At 36.7% G+C, this 24,459-nt stretch overlaps 1 protein-coding gene across 3 annotated transcripts in view; it reads left to right on the top strand.

Annotated features, from left to right (window-relative positions):
* Positions 1 to 24,459, top strand: part of GABRA2 (gamma-aminobutyric acid type A receptor subunit alpha2) — a 152,324-nt gene that overhangs the window by 90,665 nt on the left and 37,200 nt on the right. For all 3 annotated transcript variants that reach the window (XM_054486021.1, XM_063663620.1, XM_054486020.2), the window contains 2 exons: positions 474 to 617; positions 2,526 to 2,678. In XM_054486021.1, the coding sequence (XP_054341996.1) occupies positions 474 to 617; positions 2,526 to 2,678 (297 nt within the window). The remainder of the gene's footprint in view (positions 1 to 473; positions 618 to 2,525; positions 2,679 to 24,459) is intronic.

Here is a 24,459-nt window from a genome sequence, read left to right as displayed (position 1 = left end):
ATTGTATTGTGTTATGATAGCTAACTCATTTAACTCTTAACTAGGCTACATTTATGTCCAAAATTAATATAATTTTGAATTTTGATTTTTATCTTATGAGTGACTGCTATTTATAAATAAGCTAAACAGCTTATTTTACCACAGTGTCTTAATATGCTACCTTTGGCCTAAAGGAGAAGTTATAATCATCTAAGGGCCCAGTGATTGTAACAGACTCTAACAAGAAATTTGCTCTTCACCTTTCAAAGTGGTTGCAGTGAATATACTGTCATGGTCATGATCATCTCTTTTGGTCTACTTCATAACTCTCATATTGAAGTAAATTCAAATGAGACATTTTTGCCCTAAATGTGATGTTTAAGTATTAATATTGAAAGTATATGGTGATTGTATGAAATACACAGCCGTTTGTGTAGCACTAGATTGATGATTCTTATTACAATGCTTAAAATATTTTTTCTGATTTCCTATAGATGCATATACAACTTCAGAGGTCACTTATATTTGGACTTACAATGCATCTGATTCAGTACAGGTTGCTCCTGATGGCTCTAGGTTAAATCAATATGACCTGCTGGGCCAATCAATTGGAAAGGAGACAATTAAATCCAGTACAGGTTAGTAAAATTAGTCTTTAAAAAAACTGGTGCCTAAGAATATTAATAGGTTAAAGGACTTGGAAGTGTGTCAGATTGCTTAAAATCTTTTGCTCTTGAGGTCCAAGAACTAGCAGCATAGGCTGTGCTTGGGAGCTTGTTTTTTTTTTATTATACTTTAAGTTTTAGGGTACATATGCACAACGTGCAGGTTAGTTACATATGTATACATATGCCATGTTGGTGTGCTGCACCCATCAACTCGTCATTTAACATTAGGTATATCTCCTAATGCTATCCCTCCCCCAACCCCACAACAGGCCCCAGTGTGTGATGTTCCCCTTCCTGTGTCCATGTGTTCTCATTGTTCGATTCCCACCTATGAGTGAGAACATGCGGTGTTTGGTTTTTTGTCCTTGCGATAGTTTGCTGAGAATGATGGTTTCCAGCTTTTTAGACATTTGGAATCTTAGGCCCCACTCCTTATTAAATCAGAATCTACGTTTTAACAAGATTCCAAGGTTGATAGTTGCATTGAAGTTTGAGAAACACTGGCCTAAAATGCACTATGTATTTGCAACATATGTGTCTTCTCAGAGTAGTAAATTTTAATTTTTACCCTCTGACAAATGATTTTTTTTTTTTTTTTTTTTTGAGACAGAGTCTTGCTCTGTCACCAGGCTGGAGTGTAGTAGCACGATCTGGGCTCACTGAAACCTCCACTTCCTGGGTTCAAGTGATCTCCTGCCTCAGCCTCCCAAGTAGCTGGGACTATAGGTGCACCACCACGCTGAGCTAATTTTTGTATTTTTAGTAGAGATGGGGTTTCACTTTGTTGGCCAGGATGGTCTTGATCTCCTGACCTCGTGATCAACCTGCCTCCGCCTCCCAAAGTGCTGGGATTACAGACGTGAGCCAGCGCACCCGGCTAACAAGTGATAATTTCTTTAGTTTTCTATTTTTTCACCCCTATTCTAGATAATTTATGACTATTCAACTTTTGATGTTGATAATTACTACAGGTCTGTGTGGAAAGCTCCCTCTCTGAGGGCCACCTTCATTTAAAAAAATAATAAATAAATAAAAATTAAAAGACAAAAAAAAAACAAAAAAAACCCAGCTGTGCGGACTAATTATCTTACATTTTGGCAATAATTAAAACCTAGGGAGCAGAAAGGAAAGTAGATATGAGGATTAGATAGAAGTGACTGAAGCAAATTAGCACAGACATATAACAGTGAGAAATTCAGAATTGGCAACAGGGTTAAAAGTGGGAAATTGTGGGCCAGAAGATCAGTCTTGTAGATGTGGCCAGACATCAATACTTTTGATTGTTCTAAACAATCAAAACAGAGACGAGGTTTATACCAGTAGGAATGAAGGGCCTAACCAAGTAAAATAAACTGTTGGCAGAGAGCATTTATGAATTCTGAATTCCTTTGGTCAATAAGCATGACTTAGAGAGGAAAACAAATACAAATTGAACATCTCTAATTTGAAAATCTAAAATCCAAAATGCTCCAAAAAACTTTTTGAGTGCTGACATGATGCTGAAAGAAAATGCTCATTAGAGCATATTAGATTTTATATATTTTGATTAGGGAGGCTCAATTTGTAATAATGTAAATTTTCCAAAATCTGAAAAATCCAAACCCTGAAACACTTCTAGTTCCATGTATTTTACATAAGAGGTACTTAATCTGTATCATATCATGGGACGTGAGCTGCAAGTTTCTTGATACTAAAATTTTCTTCTAAACACTCATGCTATGCTAAGGAGGCTTTTAAAGGTAATATACATTTCCTGACATGTCTGTGATATATTATTTTTTAAAAAATCAGTTTTTGTTCTACCTCTGATCCCTTCTATTTCCTAAATGTTCAAACTATTGACTATTACTCCTTGAGCTTCTTAAATTTTTCTTCCAGGTGAATATACTGTAATGACAGCTCATTTCCACTTGAAAAGAAAAATTGGGTATTTTGTGATTCAAACCTATCTGCCTTGCATCATGACTGTCATTCTCTCCCAAGTTTCATTCTGGCTTAACAGAGAATCTGTGCCTGCAAGAACTGTGTTTGGTGAGTGAATACACACTTTGCAGTACAGCACATTATGTTTCATAGCATACTTTCAAAAACATTATCTCTCTTGATCCTCAAACTAATTGTTTGTAGTAGGTGGGGTGGGGAGTATTGTTTTTGCCTTATAGGTGAGGAAGTAGGCTCAGAGTGGTAACATAGTGCTACACTGTTAATAAGGGATATAAGGAAAGAAAAGTACTCAAATATTCTTAAAACACACTTAGTCTTCTTTCTGTTAAATCATACTGCTGTTCAACATTTGTCTGTACTATATTTACATAAGGTGAATTTTCTTTTTTTTTTTTTTTTGCTCAAAAAATGATAGCTCTTTATTGTTGCTATGATCAAACACCTACTATGTATTTTCGATAAGCACTAAGGATACAGAAATAAATAAGGCATGGGGCCTGCCTTAAAGAGGCATTTAGACAGATTTATAGGCTAAGAAATACAATGATGTGTTCTAGTCACCATTACAAAAGTCAGCACAAGGTAAAATAGGGGCTGAAGGAAGAAAGTTGGGGGAAAGTTTATAAAAGTCTTTAGGAGGAGATGGCTGTGAACCAAATGCTAGTGAATAGGTACCTCCCAAGAAGAACAAGAAAGAGGGTTCTCTAGGCAGAGAGAGCAGTTTGAGCAAAGCAGAAGTGCAGTAGCCCATCATATTTACATGTGAGCAGCTTGGCACATATAAGCCAGGAGAAGAACAGGTGGAAAAAGGTATGGTAAGAAAGACGGGAGGGGATTATTCAAAATGTATTTCCCCTAGAATAGCATTTTGGAGCCCCCTATAAAGAGAATTTTCTTAGAAGTTTTAATTTACAGTCTCACTACCATATTTCTAGGCTTTCTATATTTTTCTGTTGTTTTTAGATGAAGAGTGATGATCTTAAAACTTTAAGTTAGAAACAGGTAGAAAGGGAGGGAGGAAGAGAGACCTCATTCACTTTTACTACAGTGTTTGATTTTCTTGAATAAAACTAGGGAGGGGAATTTTTAAGTTTAGAGTAATGGAATTCCATATAGCTAGACTTTATGTGTTTATTTTGGTTTTGTTTTGAGATTACTAAAGATATTAGTACTTTAAATGAGAGAGAGAGAGGTTGGTGCAATGCCTCATGCCTGTAGTCCTAGCACGTTGGAGGCCAAGAAGGGAGGATCTCTTGAGACCAGGAGCTGGAGACCAGTCTGGGCAATATAGCAAGACCCTGTCTCTCTAAAAAAAAATTAGCCAAGCTTGGTGGCACACCTATAGTTGCCACTACTTGGGAGGCTGAGGCAGGAGGATCGCTTGAACATGGGAGATTGAGGCTATCGTGAGCTATGATCATGCCGTTGCACTCCAGCCTGAGTGACAGAGCAAGACTATATCTCAAAAAAAAAAAAAAAAGAATAAGATGAAAAGGAGTGGTATACTAATCATTCCATGGGTTTATTTAATAACAAAGTTCATTTTCTTGATTGAAACATGCAGAGGAATTTGGTTACTGCTTTTTGGATATATAGATATATGAATTGGGCCAAGCACGTTTTGTTACAAAGTAGATTACCTTTTTGTGTTTGGTCCACTCATTCATTTAGGAAAGTTTTATTGAGGACTTTTTTGTTAGATACTGTACCAGGCCCTAGAGATGCAAATATGATAAAATGTAGTCAGTGAATTCAATTACTTGATATAGTGGATGGCACCGTATAACCAGGAAGGCTAATAAGGTAAAGGTCTTGTAAAAGAGGCATAGACAAGTTATCATAGAAAACAGCAGCCTGGATCCTTCCTAGAGCTGAGTAAGTGGCCGAGTTACCATTTGAGCTGAGACTTGGAAGATGAGTAGGAGTTTCCCAGGCAGATGAGATGGGGCAAGAATCCTAGCTCAAAAGAATAGATTGTGCAGTGACATTAAGGGATGAAAGACAATGGCATAGTCATTGAAAGGGAGCTGTTTCAGTGGCAGTGGAGATATAGATAGAAAATAGTTTGAGGCCTAGATGAGAAGGGCCTTATAGGTCATCGTAATAAAATGTACTTTTATCTTAACAGGTTATAGCAAGTCACTATGGTATTTTGGACCATAACATGTCTAAAGCTGTCAGAACAATGCCTAGCATTTAATACATGGTATATAATTGTTAGCCATTCTTTTTCAAAACCATTTTGTTGAGGTAGATTGACATGTAAAAATCTGTACATATTTAATGTATACAACTCTTTGAATTTGAGGACTAGAATACATCTGTGAAACTATCACCACCATCAAAGGTATAGACGTATTCATTACCTCCCCAAATTTTTTCCCACCTTCTTTATTATTATTGAGTTGAGTGGAGGGAGGAAGGGTAAGGATACTTGACATAAGATCTACCCTCACTGCAAATTTTAAGAAGACAATACATTGTTGTTAGCTGTGGGCACATGCTATATAGTAGATCTCCAGATCTAATTTATCTTGCATAACTAAAGCTATTATTCTTATTATTAATCTGATCCTACTTGTATTTTAGAAAGATATGACATCTTTGCAGAGGATGAATTGAAAAATAGAAATTACAAGAGGTAGGGGAAAAGTTAAGAGGCTACTAAAATAGTTCATATGAGAAATTATTAGGCTATTATAAAAAGGAAGAAAGAAAAGGATCAAAAGATGTTTGAGAGAGAGTATCAATGGAGAAGAGAGAGGGCAAATAGGAAAACTGATTGTAGTTTGAGTTATGTGTATTTTGATGTTCCTTATACTATCAATTTGATGTTCAGTAGACAATAGAAATAAGTATCTGGAACACAGATGAATAGAAGAAACTATTGATAAATATGACAATCGTTAGTGACAAGATGATAGAACTTATAAGTCTAGAACTTATCTCCAAGAAAAATTAGGTGGGTGAATGTGAGATTAGAGGACAGAATCTTTAAAAATCCTAAAATTGCAGAATAAAAAGGAACTAATTGGAATGACCAGAAAATAAGGAAGGAAACCAGGGGATGACAATTTTCTAAAAGGAAAAGATGTTAATTTCAACATCTCAAAATGTGCGCGCACACACACACACGCAGATCCATACTGAATATATGATATCAAATGTATACCAATAAGTCTAAAATGCATTGAATGAATTTGACTAATAGAAGGTTACTGATGGTCAGGAATTAAATTAGTAAGATTGCTTTGGAGTGAAATAGGATTGAAATGGAAATAAGAAATGAGAAAGGAAAAAAGCTGAGCATATAATAAATTTGGAAGAAGAGAAAGATTAAGACAGCTATACAAAAAGGTGAGTCATTGTTATCATTATTATTATTAATACATAATTATTAACATGAAAATTTGAACAACATGGGGAACTACTTTATAATAAGCCACATGCTATTCATGTTGCATACTTCTTTACTTATTATTTTTCCAGTGAAGAAGATTATAATATCTCTTTTCTAAGGAGGAAAGAAATGAGACTTTAAAAATTTAGGTATCTTGTCTAAGACCTTAAAGCAGAGCTTTACTCCAAGGCTTAAGTTCCTTAAACTACATATACTGCTGTCATGACTGTCCTTTAAGGGGGAGGGATCAAGAAAGAGTAAGGAAATTGAACGTATCTATAGAAGAGGGAAGAATTTCAGGTGAACAGTTACCTAAAGAAAATACTTGTAACGTGGTTGGGTAGACAAAAAAAAAAAAAGAAACCTAATTCTCCAACATGTAAGAAGCAACGCAAAGCAGACTTTGGTGGTACTTTCCTCTTTCCAAATTTTTGTTTGGCTGTTTAACAAACACATATTTTATTTCAATCTTGGAAATATGCTTTTTATTATTACACTATTGGAGGAACAAGTTTGCTTAGAGACTATGCCACTAACTATAAACATGATTCAAATGGTAAATAACCTCAAGATACTATAGTGAGTTAAAATTGCAACCAAGATGTGTAAGATTAATAATAAAATTGTTTTGCACACTACATTTGATGGGAAAATTTTAGAAAGAACTTAACAAACACAACATGCATCAGAAATAAAGGAGTAAGAAGAGGAGTGAATGAAGAGGATAGTAAAAAGAGCAATTTTAAAAAAGTGTATGCACCTATATAAATTTTTTTTAAATTCGGGAATAAAAATTTTAAATTAGGATATGTCTGCCAAACCAAATTTAACTTAGGGTTATAAACATTTGCTTGTTATTACAATGTCATTCATGTTTCCTTTGTACTAATATTATACATGCTTATGATCTATTTATTCCATTTTATTACAGAATATTTGAAGCTCAGTGAACAAAAAGGTGATATTTTATCACTCATAATTGAATTATGTAGAGTATAATTCTAATAATCATAATTAGAATATATGATTCTAATAATCATATAATATATGTATAATATATGACCTTTTAAAAGCTGTGCATTTAAGAAATAATATGCCCTCACTATATTTAGCAATTAAATCTAGGTATTATACTAGAATTTTGTAGAAAATTCCAAGATAATAATGGTCTACAATTCTAGTTGATACACAGTTTTCAATGTGAGGCACATATGATGTATTAATACACTAATATCTTCACCTGTTAGTGCCCTAAACATTTCTACAAAAGCTCCCCTTCCATTGTTCTCTTATGGTGTTTTATAAATGCCTATATCATGGCACAAATTAAATTTCATTATGGTAATTCTGTTTACATGCATTTCTCATTCTTCAGATTGAGAGTTTCTACACACAGTTATTAACATAGAGCCTGGGACATTCTAAGTACTATAAAATATATGATAAATAAATGACGGATAAGTGGGTGGAGGGACAATAAAGTGATCTATAGCAATGGACAATCTCTCCTAATTAAACTCTCTAAATGAACAATGTCAAAAAATTAGAACAAGTTCAATTCTAAGCATCATCAAATGTGTTTCCACTATTGTGAGTACAATAAAACAAAACAAACCCGCATACACACATGCATATACAGAACTATAAAGATTGTCTCTGTAAGAAAAGTATGCTAAGAGTTTTAAAAGAACACATAGGAAATGTAAACAAAGAACATTAATAAAAAGATGAGCACAATTACAAAGAGATAATCTTGGAATAATAAAATTGGGAAACAAGAACACACAGAAGAGACAGTGAAAGAAAAATAATTGCAACCCAAAAACAGCAATTACACATTCCTCTCAAATGAATATGAAACATTTTTTAGAATAGAACCTATATTAGGCTATAAGGAATTCTCAATAAATTTTAGAAGGTTGAAATAATACAAAGCCTCTTCTCTCAACACATTGGAATAAAGCTAGAAATAACTGTAGGATGAAAACTGGAAATTTTACCAGTATGTGGAAATCAAACAACACACTCTTAACCAATGGATTAAATAATAAATCACATGGGAAATTATAAAATACTTTGAGGGAAATTAAAATGAAAACACAGCATACCAAAACTTACAAGATGCAGTGAAGTCAAAGCTCAAAGGAAAATTTGTAGCTATAAATGCCTACATTAAAAAATATGGACGATCTCAAATAAATAACTTTACACTCTAAGGGAATAAAAACATAAGGACAAACTAAACCCAAAGACAGTAGAAGAAAAGAAATAATAAAGATTAGAGCAGAGGTAAATGAAATGTAGAATAAAAAAAAAATGGCATCAACAAGACCAAAAGTTGGTTCTTACAGAATTGACAAATCTTTAGTTAGACTACCTCAGAAAAAGAGAGAAAACTCAAAAACTAAAATCAGAAAGTAGGGACATTACTAGGGATTATAAATAATGATATCACACCAACAAATTAGATAACTGTATTAATCAGGGTTCTCTAGAGGGACAGAACCGATATATACATATATCAGTTCTCCCTATATATATATGGGAGTTTATTGAGTAGTATTAACTCACATGAACACAAGGTCCTACAATAGGCCAACTGCAAGCTGAGGAGCAAGGAGAGCCAGTCTGAGTCCCAAAGCTGAAGAACTTGGAGTCTGATGTTTGAGGACAGGAAGCATCCAGCACAGGAGAAAGATGTAGGCTAGGAGGCTAAGCCAGTCTAATCTTTTCACGTTTTTTTGCCTGCTTTATATTCTGGCTGCGCTGGCAGCTGATTAGATGGTTTCTACCCATATAAAGGGTGGATCTGCCTCTCCCAGTCCACTGAATCAAATGTTAATCTTCTTTGGCAGCACCCTCATAGACACACCCAGGATCAATACTTTGCATCCTTCAATCCAATCAAGTTGACACTCAGTATTAACCATCACAAGTCCATCCCTTGTCAACTTGATCCCATACACATCTGCAGAGATCATAGATAGTCTTCAAATAAAGACAATAGTAAGGTCATAATTACACCTAAGGTAATACAACTATCTTTTGTACAACCAGAAATGCACCAATCCCCAACCCAAATGTGAATACATCAGATTAACAATATTAGGTCAATAAATCTTGTGCTGCATGATAAAGGAAAATGATAACAAAATGAAGACATTTTCTTTGTACAGATGTATACATGCACAAACATATTTTTAACAAAAGAAAGAGGAAATGGTCATGACAATTAAGTCCTTGTATCTGCAACTGACCAAGTGGTCATAGTTGGTATTGATGACTACCTTCTTTTACTACCCATTCTGTATTTCCTTTGCCTTCAGCAAGCACCTCAGCAGGTTTTTTTTTTTTTTTTTTTTTTTTTTTCTAGTAGAGTAATCCAAACATTCATTCCTGAAGTGTCTAGGCCATTTGTAGTCCTGCCTAGATTGGGTTGTTATAATTTCCCACTGACCTTAATCACAGGGCATGGTAATACTAAGAGATGCCCTAATGGATCTGCTGTATTACATGCATGCTCTTCCTTACCTCTGCTATGGAGTAGTAGACTGATTTCATCTTGATAGACCCCAGCCAATAATGTAAGTCCCTTCTGAGTCTGTTGACTTAAAGATAGCAAGAACCCAAAGTGTCCAGGTGGCAATCTTAACTTTTAGTTTAAAGGAATCATTGATGTTTCCTTTGGTGCCAGCATTCCTCCCTCTGGAACTAAGATCTCTAGGCCAGCAGAATGTAATGTCACGGGAACAGGAAGCAAAAATTTTATGAGTGGATCACTAGGAGTGATGGTGAGTGGTGCCACTTCTACTTCCACCCCTTGATTCCTGGACCTATGAATCCTGGCTATGGAAAAAACAGTATCATATATGAGATGTTGATTCAGAGCATACACAGCCTTCTGGAGAACTTTGCCCCAGCCCTGCATAGTATTGTCACCTAGTTGGCTTTGTAATTGTGACTTCAAAAGGTCATTCCACCATTCTATCAATCCAGCTGCTTCAGGATGATGGGGAAGATGATATGACCAATGAATTCCATCAGCATGAACCCACTGCCTCACTTATTTAGCCATAAAGTGAGTGCTTTGGTCAGAGACAATGCTGTGTGGAATACCATAATGGTGGATAAGGCATTCCATGAGTCCACAGATGATAGTCTTGGCAGAAGCATTGCATGCAGGATAGGCAAACCCATATCCGACATAAGTGTCCGTTCAAGTGAGAACAAACATCTGCCCTTTCCATGATGGAAGAGGTCCATTAAAATCAAACTGCCGCCAGGTAGCTGGGCTGATCACCCCGAGGAATGGTGCCGCATCGAGGGCTCAGTGTTAGTCTCTGCTGCTGGCAAATTGGATACTCAGCAGTGGCTGTAGCCAGGTCAGACTTGGTGAGTGGAAGTCCATGTTGCTAAGCCCATGCATAAGCTCCATCCCTGCCACTATGGCCACATTGTCCATGGACCCATTGGGCAATGACAGGGGTGGCTGAGGAAAGAGGCTGGGTGGTGTCCATAGACCATATCATCATATCCACTTCATTATTAAAATCCTCTTCTGCTGAGGTCACCCGTTGGTGAGTACTCACATGGGATAAAAATATTTTCACAGTTTTTAACCACTCAGAGGGGTCCTCAGAGGGGTCCATCCACATACTTCTTCCTCAAATTTCTTTGTCACCAATTTTCCAATCATGCTTCTTCCAAGTCCTTGACCATCCAACAAAACCATTAGCTACAGCCCATGAATCAGTATATAATTGCACATCTGGCCAGTTTTCCTTCCATGCAAAGTGCACAACCAGATGCACAGTTCGAAATTCTGCCCACTGGAAAGATTTCCCTTTACTGCTGCCCTTCAGGGATGTCCTAGAACTTGTGCTGCAGTGCTGCAGCTGTCCACTTTTGGGTGGTGCCTGCATATTGTGCAGAACCATCTGTGAACCAGGCCTAAGTCTTCTCTTCCTTTGTCAACTGATCATAGGGAACTCCCCATGAGGCCATCGGTGCAGGCTGGGAGAGAGAAGGCAGGGTGGCAGGAATGGAGACCATGGGCATTTGAGCTACTTCCTCATGTAATTTACTTGTGCCTTCAGGACCAGCTTGAGCCTGATCACATACATATTGCTTCCATTTGATGATGGAGTGCTGCTGTGCATGACCCACTTTATGGCTAGATGGGTCAGAAAGCAGCCAGTTCATTATAGGCAGTTCAGGTCTCATGGTGAATTGATGACCCATAGTCGAATGTTCACGTTCTACCAAAGCCCAGTAATGGGCCAAGAGCTGTCTCTCAAAAAAAAAAGAGTAGTTTTCTGCAGAAGATGGCAGGGCTTTTTCTCCAAAATCTTAGAGATGTCCATTGGGGTTCAACTATGGGGGTCTGTCAAAGGCTCCAAACAGCATCCCTATCTGCCCCTGACACCTCAAGCATCATTGTATCTGCTAGGTCATATGACCCAAGTGGCAGAGCAGCTTACACAGCATCCTGGACCTGTTGCAGACCCTTCTTCCGTTCTGGATGCCACTCAAAACTGGCAGGCTTTCAGGTCACTCAATAAATGGGATGGAGTGACACACCAAAATGAGGAATGTGTTGTCTCCAAAATCTAAATAGGTCCACTGAGCAATGTGCCTCTTTCTTGGTTGTAGGAGGGGCCAAATGCAGCCACTTTTCCTTCACCTTAGAAGGAATATCTCGAAATACTGGACCCCTAGGAATTTTACTGAGGTAGAAGTGCCCTGAATTTTAGTTGGATTTATTTTTCATCCTCTGACACACAAGCGTCTCACCAATAAGTTCAGTGTATTTGCTACTTCTTGCTTGCTGGTTGCAATCAGCATAATGTAATCAATATAATGGACCAGTGTGATACCTTGTGGAAGCCAAAGTGATTAGTTTCTCTCTGAATAAGATTATGACACATAGCCAGAGAGTTGATATACTCCTGACGTAGGAAAGTGAAGGGGTGTTGCTGGCCTTGCCAGCTGAAGGCAAATTGCTTCTGGTGGGCCTTATGGAGAGGAATGGAGAAAAAGGCATTTGCTGAGTCAATGGCTGCATACCAGGTACCAGGAGATGTGTTAATTTGTTCAAGCAATGAAACCGCATCTGGTACAGTAGCTGCAATTGGAGTCATCACTTAGTTAGGCTTATGATAATCCACTGTCATTCTCCAAGGTCCATCTGTCTTCTGCACAGGCCAAATAGGAGACTTGAATGGGGTTGTGGTGAAAGTCACCACCCCTACTTTTTTCAAGTCCTTGATGGTGGCACTAATCCTGCAGTTCCTCCAGGGATGCGATATTGTTTTTGATTTACTATTTTTCTAGGTGGAGGCAGCTCTAATGGCTTACGTTTGGCCTTTTCCATCATAATAGTGCTCACCCTACCAGTCAGGGAGCCAATGTGTGGGTTCTGCCAGCTGTAAAGTATGTCTGTGCCAATTATACATTCTGGCAGTGGGGAAATGACCACAGGATGAGTCCAGGGCCTGACTGGACAAACTGTATGTCAGATCTCAGTTAAAACTCCATTAATTCCCTGACCTCCATAAGCCCCTACTTTAACTGGAGGACCACAGTGACATTTTGGATCCTCTGGAATCAACGTCAGCTCAGAGCCTGTGTCCAGTAGTCCCTGAAATGTCTGATTATTTGCCTCTCTCCAATGCACAGCTCACCTGGTAAAAGGCCAGAGGTCTTCTTGGGGAAGGATGTGAGAAAGATTAATGGCATGAATTGTCGGTAGTGTGGTGGGGTCCTTTCTCAAGGGGAACCCCCCTTCATTCAAGGGGTTCTGGCTCTGTAAACTGGCTTAAGTCTGGAAACTGATTGAGGCACCATGATTGTCTGTTTTTATAATTCCAAATTAGTCTTTTGTCCATTCAACTCAAAAGTTTTCTGCTTATATAAACTAAATAGGAATGCAGTAGGCTTTCTATAAATTTCACTTACAGAGACACCATGATTAATTAGCCAATGCCAGAGCTCTACACAATTCAGACTATTCTGATTGCTGTTGTGCCTCTGCTGTCCATTACAGTAGCTCCACCCACCTTGCCTTTGAGGGTTGAGTGCCACTACTTGGCCCCTGCCAACTTGGGATCCAATTATTCCCATTATATTTAAATTTTGTAGTTGAGTGACTGCAATTGTCACTATTAGATCTGACATACAGAGAAGAGCAATTACAGGGCTCTTCAAAGATGGAGGTGCTGCCCTCACAAATCTATTTTGCAAAGCACTGGTCAAAGGTATATCTTCTAGGCCCTCCCAGCTGGGATGAGTAGGTCTAAAGTGACTAATCCCCTCCACCATCCCAATCTCCCTAAGCCTTTGGATCCCTTCCTCTGCATTAAACCAAGAGAGATCAGGCATTTCCAGCTCACTCACAGTGGGCCATCTTTTAACTCATATTTCAGCTAAACAATCAAATAAACTCTTAGAACCTTTTTTAACTCCCTGAGCTGCAACATTAAATGCAGAATCTCTACTTAGTGCGCCCACATCAACAAATTCAGCCTGATCCAACTCTGTGTTTCTTCCACCATTATCCCATTCATCAGAGTTTACAAGCTCAGTGTTCTCAGCTTCATCAGGGTCCTCTCACACATCTTCATTCCAAGTTGCAGTGTCCCATTCTTTTCTAATCAATGCTCTCACTTTAACAGTAGACACCTGGTGAGGCTGTACATGCACCTTTCGATGCAGGTCAGCCACTTGCATGGTAAGAGCTTGTGTCTGATTTTTCACTATTTCAGCTCTTTGTCTACAGGAGATAAGACTCTCACTCAGGGCAATCTTAGCGGATTTGAGGCTCAGTATCTGCTTCTGAAGCCTGGAGTTAGAATCCCTGAGTTCATCATTTGTTTTTCATCATTTTGTCCAGTGAACTCAGGAGCAACCAACTAACTTCTTTATGTTTCTTGGTTCTCCACATTTAGTCAAAGGTATTATGTATAGAGTCCCTAAACTCTTTGCCTCTATCTAGCCATGAATCAGGAGTGTCAAATGCATTTATTTGGCATAACTATCTAAAGAGTTCATGCCAAGGATCATCAGTGTTCTCCATACTATTAGAAGTACAGTCCTTAGCATTTTGGGGTCTAATTATGTTAAACAGTCAACTCCAGAAATCCCAAAACCAATGAAAGAACTGCATCCTTAATATTCTATTCCTCTATAAACACTCCTAGCACAAAAGTCTGTATTAGTCAGGGTTCTCTAGAGAGTCAGAACTAATAGGATATATATATATATATATATATGTATATATAGATGTATATATATGTGTATATATGTATATATATGTGTATATATATATATATATATGCATGTTTATTAATAGTATTAACTCACATGATCACAAGGTCACACAATAGGCTGCCTGCAAGCTGAGGAGCAATGAAGCCAGTCTGAGACCCAAAGCTGAAGAACTTGGAGTGCGAAGTTTGAGGGCAGACAGCATTCAGCATGGGCGAAATACATAGTCTGGGAGGCTAAGCCAGCCTATATACTTCACGTTTTTCTGCCTGCTTTTTGATCTAGCCACGCTGGCAATTGATTAGATCTTGCCTACCTAGATTAATGGTGGGTCTGCCTTTGCCAGCGCACTGACTCAAATGTTAAACTCCTTTGGCAACACCCTCACAGACACACCCAGGAACAATACTTTGCATCCTTCAATCCAGTCAAGTTGACACTCAGTATCAACCATCACAATAATCTTGGACACATTCCTAGAAAAATACATTCCTAGTAATGGACACATTCCTAGAAAAACACAAATTAACAATCCTGACTAAAAAGAATAGAAAAACTCAACAGACCTATTATAAGTGAAGAATTTCCATAAGTAAGCAAAAACCTTCCAACAACAACAAGTCTAGCATCAGAGGGCTAACATTTGTTTAATTCTACCAAACATTTTTGAAGAATTAACACCAATCATCTCCAAACTCCTCTAAAAAATTGAAGTTTAAAGAAGACTTCCTAACTCATTCTGTGTGGTCGGAATTACCATCATACTAAAGCCAGACAAAGATACCTCGAGAAAACTGTATACTAATATCCATTATGAATATAGATGCAAAAATCCTTAACAAAACACAAGCAATGTAAATCCAACCACACATTAAAAGATTATACACCAAGACCAGTGGAACTTAGATAAACAAGGGTGGGTCATCATAAGAAAGGCAATCAGTATACTATATCACATTAATGTAATATTTCAAAAGGAATAACAAATGCCAAAAAACACAAAACTCATATTTTATCAGGAATTTGTCACATAGTCACAAATTAATTTAGAGAAGTGACATTTCTGAAAGGTCACTTCTCTCCCATTAATTTTCTTTATGTTTTTCCCCTTTACTATATAATTCTTCCTTGAAACTGTATTCCTGTATTTTATATATATGCCAAAAGAAACCAAAATAAAAATTACTAGAGCTTAAAAACAATTTTAACAATGTTGTAGAATGCAAGATCAATGCACAAAAATCAATTTGATTATTTACATCAGAAGTGAAAAATTCAAAGCAATTTAAGAAAATAATATCATTTATAATAATATCCCAAAGAATAAAATTCCTAAAACTAAATTTAACCAAAAAGGTGAAAGACTTGTCCACTGAAAACTACAAATCATTGCTGAAAGAAAATGTAAAAGATCTAATTAAATAGAAAGACATTCTACCTTAAGGGATTGGAAGATTTAATACTGTTAAAATAGCAATAATCTCAAAAGAGATCTACAGATTCAATTCAATATGTGTAGAAAATTGAATGACTTTTTTTTGTTTCAGAAATTCAAAAAGTGGTTCTCCAGTTTATATGGAATCAAAAGGAGCCTGAAAATACCAAAACAATATTGAAAATTTAAGACAAAACTGGTATACTCAGGCTGGGCGCGATGGCTCACGCCTGTAATCCCAGCACTATGGGAGGCCCAGGCGGGCGGATCACGAGGTCTGGAGATCAAGACCACAGTGAAACCCCGTCTCTACTAAAAAACATGCCAAAAATTAGCGGGCGTGCTGGCGGGCGCTTGTAGTCCCAGCTACTCTGGAGGCTGAGGCAGGAGAATGGCGTGAACCCGGGAGGCAGGGCTTGCAGTGAGCCGAGATCGCGCCACCGCACTCCAGCCTGGGCAACAGAGCCCGACTCCATCTCAAAAAATAATAATAATGAAATGAATAAATAAATAAAATAAATAAAATGAAACAAACTGGTATACCCACACTTTCCAATTTGACAACCTACTACAAAGCTGCAGTAATCAAAACAGCCTGGTGCTGGCATGAGAACAGACACATACATCAATGGAATAGAATTGAGAGCCCAGAAACAAACCCAAACATGTACGGACAATTGATTTTCTTAGTTTTTAATGTAACTTTTATTTACGTTGAGGGGGATAGTGCAGGTGTCTTATACAGGTACACCTGTGTCATGGGGGTTTGTTGTGCAGATTATTTCATTACCCAGGCATTAAGCCTAGTACCTATTCGTTATTTTTTCCTGTTCCTCTCCCTCCTCCCACCCTCTACCCTTGGAAAGACCCCAGTGTGTGTTGTTCCTCCCTATGTGTCCATGTGTCCTCATCATTTAGCTCCCACTTATAAGTGAGAACATGCAGTGTTTGGTTTTCTATTCCTGCATTAATTTGCTAAGTATAATGACCTCCAGATCCACCCATGTTCCTGCAAAGGACGTGATCTCATTCTTTTTTATAGCTGTGTAGAATTCCATGGTGTATATTTACCACATTTTCTTAGTCTACCATTTGTGGGCATTTAAGTTGATTCCATGTCTTTGCTATTGTTACTAGTGCTGAAATGAACATACACAGGCATGTCTCTTTACAATAGAATAATTTATATTCCTTTGGGTATATACCTAGTAATGAGCTTACTGGGTCAAATGGTATTTCTGTTTTTAGGACTTTAAGGAATCACCACACTGTATTCTATGATGGTTGAACTAATTTACACTCACACCAACAGTGCATAAGTTTTCCTTTTTCTCCATATCCTGGCAGCATCTGTTATTTTTTGTCTTTTTCATAATAGCCATTTTGACTGGTATCAGATGGTATCTCATTGTGATTTTGATTTTATTTCTCTAATCATCAATGATGTTGAGTTTTTTTCATATGATTGTTGGCTACATGTACACCTTCCTTCAAAAAGTGTCTTTTCATGTTTTTTGTCCACTTTCATTGTTTTTTCTCCTTGTAAATTTGTTCAAGTTCCTTATAGATGCTGGATGTTAGACCTTTTTCAGATGCATAGTTTGCAAAAATTGTCTACCATTCCATAAATTTTCTTTTCACTCTGTTGATAGTTTTCTTTACTGTGAAGATGCTCTTTAGTTTAACTAGATCCCATTTGTCATTTTTACTTTTGTTGCAATTGCTTTTATTGTCTTCATTATGAACTCTTTGCCTGTTCTTATGTCCAGAATGGTATTGCCTAGATTCTCTTCCAGGCTTTTCATAGTTTTGGGTTTTCCATTTAAGTCTTTGATCCATCTTGAGTTAATTTTTGTGTATGGTATAAGAAAGGGATACAGTTTCAATCTTCTGCATATGGCTAGCCATTACCCTAGCACCATTTGTTTAGTAGGGAATCCTTTTCCCATTGTTTGTTTTTGTCAGGTTTGTCGAAGATCAAGTAGTCGTAGGTATGAAGCCTGTTTGCAGTTGACATCATCCTATATCTGAAAAACCTCATAGCCTCAGCTCAAAAGCTCCTTAAGCTAAAAAACAACTTCAGCAAATTCTCAGGATACAAAATTAATGTGCAAAAATCACTAACATTTCTATACCCCAACAGCAGTCAAGCTGAGAGCCAAATCAGGAACATATTCCCATTCAAAATTGCCCAAGATTGCTTTGGGTAGTATGGTCATTGATATGGTTTGGCTGTGTCCCCTTTCAAATTTCATCTTGAATTGTAACTCCCACAATTCCCATGTGTCATGAGAGAAAACCAGTGTGAGGTGATTGAATTATGGGGGTGGATCTTTCTCGTGCTGTTCTCATGATAGTGAATAAGTCTCATGAGATCTGACAGTTTTATATGGGGGTGTTTCCCTGCATAAGCTCTCTCTTTGCCCACTGCTATCCATGTAAGATGTGACTTGCTCCTCCATGCCTTCCACCATGATTGTGAGGCCTCTCCAACCATGTGGAAATGTAAGTCCATTAAACCTCTTTATTTTGTAGATTGCCCAGTCTCGGATATATCTTTATCAGCAGTGTGAAAATGGACAAATACAGCTATTTTACCAATACTGATTCTTCCTATCCATGAGCATGGATAGCTGGGAATACAGGTTAAATTCAGGTAGAACCAAAAAAGAGCCTGAATAGCCAAGTAAATCCTAAACAAGAAGAAAAAAGCTGGAGGAATCACGCTACCTGCCAATTGATTTTCAACAGGGTTGTTAGAATTATTCAATGGGGAAAGAATAATCTCTTTATCAAATGGTACTGTTATAGCTGGACAACTGCCAAATTCAAAAGAATGAAGTTGGACCCCCTACCTCACTGAAGAAACAACAATTAACTCAAATAGATCAGAAATATATGACATCTCAACATAGCACCTAAAATATAAAACTATTAGGAAAAAAAATAAGGATAAATCTTCATGACCTTGTATTTAACAATGAATGAATTCTTAGATTTAACACCCAAAGCACAAGCAGCAATAAATAAATAAATTGTTTATTTTAATCATGAAAAACTTTTGTGTATCAAAGAACATTATTGAGTATGTGAAAAGGCAGCTTACAAAATATTAAAATCTGTTTGCAAATCTTATATCTGATTGGGGTTTAATATCTAGAAGATATAAGGAGCTCTAACTCATAAACAAAAATATAAACAATTAAATCGAAAAACTGGGCAAAGACTTGAATAGACTTTTCACAAAAGGAAGTATACAACTGACAAACAAGCACATGAAATTATGTACAGTACTACTGGTCATTAAGGAATTACAAACAAAAACCACAGTGTGATAAATTTCATAACCACTAGGCTGGCTATATAATTATTTGAAAAATATATAGTAATCATTGTCAAGGATGTAGAAAAATAGGAATCCTTGTATATTGCTGGTGATAATTTAAAATGTTGCATCCACTGTGAACAAGTTTGGTGACTCCTTACAAAGTTCAACAAAGATTTACTGTAAGACCCTGCAATTCTACCTCTAAATATAGATCCAAGATTAATAAAAATATATGTTCACACAGAAACACGTACATGGATGTTTACAGCAGCATTATTCTCAATGGTCAAAAGGTGGAAACAATCCAAATTTTCATTAACAGATGAATGTACAAAATGTAGTATATACTTACAATATGATACTATTTGTCCATAATAAGAATTAAGTGCTGATATATGCTACAACCTGGATGAACCTTAGAACTTCTATGCTTAGTGAAAGAAGCCAGACAAAAATGGTCGTATATTATATGATTCCTTTATATGAAATACCCAGATAGACAAATCCATAGAGACAGAAATCTTTCAGTGGTTGCCAGTGGATAGGAGTGGAATAAATGGAGAGTGAGTACTTAATAGAGACAGAGTATCCTTCTGGGATAATGAAAACAAGTTTTGAAACTAGAGAAAAACAGTGGTTGCAGAACATTGTGAATGCATAAATGGCACTGAATTTTATAACTTAATTGTATGTGATATGAATCTCTCCTCTGTAAAATAATTTTTAAAAGTCATGAGCTTAAAATATAGCACTGAATTTATATTCCAAGGGCATCCCAGGAGTAAGAAGAATCTTCTCAAATATCTGCTAAAAACTTTGCAAGTTATTGCACCAAAACCAAAACCGTGGGTATGGCCAAATGTGAAAAGAAATGTTTTATGCGGATGACTTAAAAAAAACAAGATTGCATGATTTTCAGAGCACAAATAATACAGAAAAATAGTTTCAGGGAATAGTTATATAGTAATAAAAAACAGAGAGGAAATAAACAGGACCAGAAGTGACATTTTAGAAAGACCTAAATTAATTTGCAACTAAGTGACAAATCTCTAATAAAATAATGAACTGTTTGTTTAATAAAGGTTATAAGGAAAATTAAATACTGCACTGAGGTAAATAAAGACAGAAATTTCCTAGTATATGACAAATAGGTGTATATTTCGAAGGGAGTCAACAGAAGACTCTACCCATCCTAGTACAGAGTTGAGATAAATAGATGAATAGATATTTAACTTACAATCAGCAGAAGGTGTTTAGTGTCAAGGCTGCCAGGTTTAACTATAATAAACATACAAATGTTTTTAAAGATTGATGATAAATATAACATATAAAATAAAAAATCCAGACTGTTTGAATGTAAATTTTATATGAGTTCTTTACAATATCACTTTAAGGATTCGAAAATCATACTTTATGTAAGTTGAGGTTGTCAGGTGGTAAAAGTATTCTACAAGTTATTTTGTGTAAAGCTAGTAATAAATATTCTGTATGAGTGTATGTGTATGCATGTGTATATTGGAGGGGGGAGTCAAAGATAAACAAAAATGCTAAGACCTGCCTGAAATGAGGCTTGAAAACTGTCCAGCCTCATCCTTCACTGTTTTCTGAGTTTTTTTTTTTTTTTTTTTTTTGAGGGTGAGCATCATCATTGGATTATTGCATAGCAGTTTCTTAAGAAAAGTGTCTACCGTCTTTAAATTTCTCACTTCAAATTGACAGGTTTATAAACTCTCTCCCTGATGAGAGATAATTAAATCTTCTGCACTTCCCCTAAGTCCAAAGCTTTATGTTGTAGGTAATCCACACCAGTTTTAATAAAAACAAAACAAAACAAAACAAAACAAAAAAACACTACTCTTTAATTTTTCAATTAATTTTAATGAATTTTTTTAAAAATTAATATGCTCTAGATGTCAAATTTTTCAACCTCTGAGGTCTTTATGGCCTTCATGCTGTGAATAGAATAATAGAACAGAGCAAATAAGACAGTAGGCAGAGAAGTTAAAATTAGAATGTGTATGCCTTGATATTAGAGACTTTGCTCCATTATATTGGGTTTTAGCTATTCATTTTCTGGTATATTTCATTTATCTCACGGATATTTGGAGCTAGCCTGATTTCTTTCAAAGATATCCTTGTATTTTGCAAAAGTAAAAGCCTCCTTTCATTTTCTCTGTTTATCCAATTCATTCAATAGCAACAGATATTTACTAAGTACCTATTTACATCCTTGAACAAAAAGTAAGCCCAACTCCCTTCATGGTGAGATTTTTGCTCTCTGTTGACAACATAAGAAAACACTTGGGAAAACTTATACCTTAGGTGTTATGCTTTCGAGGTGCCTGAGACTAGACAATGCATTAACAGTATACAAACCTCATTTTGTTATACATATATATAGCTTAATTTGTGAAGTTATGGTTTCTGAACTTTTTAAAGAACTTTATATAAAAAACATAATTGTGATGAATAGTATTATCTCTATATTTAAAGCAAAATCACTTATTAAGTTTTGGATAAGTTTATATGAATTATGAACTTGTATTTTTTCTTAATATTATATTGAGTAAATAACAGAGTTTTTTTTTGTATTAAGAACTCAAATCAGTTCGGACTTGGTGGCTCAGGCCTGTAGTCCCAGCACTTTGGGGGGCTGAGGCGGGCGGATCACGAGGTCAGGAGATGGAGACAGTCCTGGCTAACACGGTGAAACCCCTTCTCTACTGAAAATACAAAAAATTAGCTGGGTGTGGTGGCGGGCGCCTGTAGTCCCAGCTACTAGGGAGGCTGAGGCAGGAGACTGGCATGAACCCAGGAGGCGGAGCTTGCAGTGAGCCGAGATTGTGCCACTGCACTCCAGCCTAGGTGACAGAGCGAGACTCAGTCTCAAAAAACAAACAAAAAAAAAAAACTAAGAAACTCAAATCAAATAACGACATTGGTTAGGCTGGAGGTTTTTGGTGAGTACAGAGCGTTCAAATGCATTTCATTTCATACAGAATTCAAGGTACATTCAAAGACATTAGCTACTTGTTTTATATAAATTTTAGAGTAATTAAAACTCCAAAAGGTGTATGTTTGGATTGATCATTTTTCTCCTTAGTTCTACAGATAGGCCTGATTCATTTTGACTTTTTATACCAGAAAACCCAAATACAGTGGTTTGAATTCATACTACTTTTCTTTTCTCTTCCCATGTGGAAGAAGTCCACAAGTAGGTGGTCCAAGGCTGGTATGGCAGCATCATGGGCATCAGGCATTCAGTGTCTATTTTTCTGTTTTGATGTCCTTAATTTATGGTTTTGCTTAATTTGTGGGTTAAAATGGCTGTTGATACTCCAGTCATTATACTCATATTACAGGAAAGAGGAAGAATAAAACGAGGAAGGGTAAAAGCCTTCTTCTGCTCTCAGTTTGCCATAAAATGAGCTTTCCAGATGTCACTCTTAATAATTTCTATGTGTTATTAGCCTAGTGTGGTCTTACAACTGGAGAATCTGAGAAATTGCTATCTTAAATAAATTCATTTTTCTACTACCATGGGTTGACTATCTATCAGATAGATAGCCAGTGGTTTCTGCCACAATAAAAATAAGTTGTTATAAAGGCCATAAGGTGATTAAGAGCACATACTTGGCAACCAGAGTATCTTGGTTCAAAACCTGGCCTTTTTACTACCAAACTATGTGGCATCTGGCAAGTTTCTTAATCCCTCTGTACCTTACTTTCATCTCTTTGTAAAACTGGGTTAGTAACAATAACTTTCTTATAAGGTAGTTTAGGGAATTAAAACACAAACTTGTATGTACACACTCACATTTATTCATATATGGACCACTTAGTGGAATTCTGGGCAAATAGTAAACGCTATGCAAGTATTTGCTATTATTATTGTTGTTTATTATCTGATACTAATTCTCTACTTCATGTCAAAAACACGTTTAAAGGATGGTCTGAGCTTTAGTGTGAATAACAATAATCATTTTGCAAAATGGCCATTTCAGAAGCTATGGACCTCTATAAACTTCTAGGAAAAGCAGATCTGGGCAGGAATCCAGCTTCTTTGACATCGTATCATTAGTGTTTGATTTTGTTTGAAGGGACTTTCAGAATCTTTGTCATTCTGTTATTTAAGAAAATTATGCTAGTGTGGGTTCAGTTTTATTAAAGGCTCTTTCAATTGTAGTGGAATAAAATCCATGTAAAGTTGTCTTATACCTGTCTGTTAATTTTATTCTTATTAGTCACAAGTTTGTCTAAGTATGCACAAGAAACACCATCACAGACATGTCTCCCATCCCAACGTCCCATTCTTGGGTCTTGTTGGTTAGACGTAGGTCACATGCTCTTCCCTGATACAGTTGTCCTGGCTAGTTACACACTTATTAGCAAGGCTTGGGTCACAGGCCACTCCTTGAGCCAGCGGGAATTGTCAAATTCACCCTGAAGATGGAAGAGGAATATTCCTCCAATGGAAAGGAGAATAAGAGGTTGTCGTTAGAAAGATTATCACGCACCCTCACTCTGCTATTTGTATATATTTTCTTTGATGATGACCTTGAGTTGTACTTCACTGAGAAAATTGAAGCAACTAGAAGAGAACCTCCTTCAAATTCTACAGCTTCATGTATCCAAGCTTCCTACGCTGACATACGCTGCCTAATCATGTTTCTGCATATTGCCAACCCTTCCACCTGTGCACCAGAATGCATTCCTTCTCTCCTGCTTGAGAGCATTATTCCAGGAATGCACCTTTCCCTTTCTAATGTCATCAGTGTCTTTGATTTTTTACCTGATCATCTCTAGAAGAAAGACAAATATGGCATTAATTAACCAATCCTCAAATCAAATTCCCTTGACTCTTCTAATGCCCTGGCTAACACCTCATTTCCTTGCTCTCCTTTTAAGCTGATTTACTTGAAGGAATTTGCTGTTTTTACTGTCCTCAAAGTTTCTCCTCCCATGAGCTCTCAAATCCACCTAATCAAGCTTTTGTCTCTACTACTCCAACATCATCCTGGCAAGGTCCGCCACACTGCTAAATACAGTGGCCAAATCTCAGGCCAATTTATTTGACATATCAGTGGCCTTTGACAGAGTACATTCCTTCTACTAAATGAGAAATACAATGTCTTGGAGATAATTTAATTTCTTCATTCTCTTTCTAGGATAACCACATTCCCTAGATTCACCCCCAACTTTTCATGCCTTCTTAGTCTCCTTTGCTGGTCCCTGTCTTTTCCCAGAGCCCCTAAATATTTGAGTTCATCTGGCTCAAATTTTAGCCATTATTTTTTCTATCTATACTCTCTACTTTGGTGATTTCAGCCTTTATTGTGACTTTCTACTATTTCTGTGTGATAATTACCAAACTTAGAACTTTTGTACAGATCTCCTCCCTTAACTCTAGATACATACATCCAATTGTCTTCCTTATGTC

This window comes from Pongo pygmaeus, chromosome 3 (genome assembly GCF_028885625.2).
Source record: "Pongo pygmaeus isolate AG05252 chromosome 3, NHGRI_mPonPyg2-v2.0_pri, whole genome shotgun sequence".
Lineage (NCBI taxonomy): Eukaryota > Metazoa > Chordata > Mammalia > Primates > Hominidae > Pongo > Pongo pygmaeus.
The sequence above is the reverse complement of the archived record's forward strand: the minus strand, read 5'-3'. Positions and strand labels throughout refer to the sequence as shown.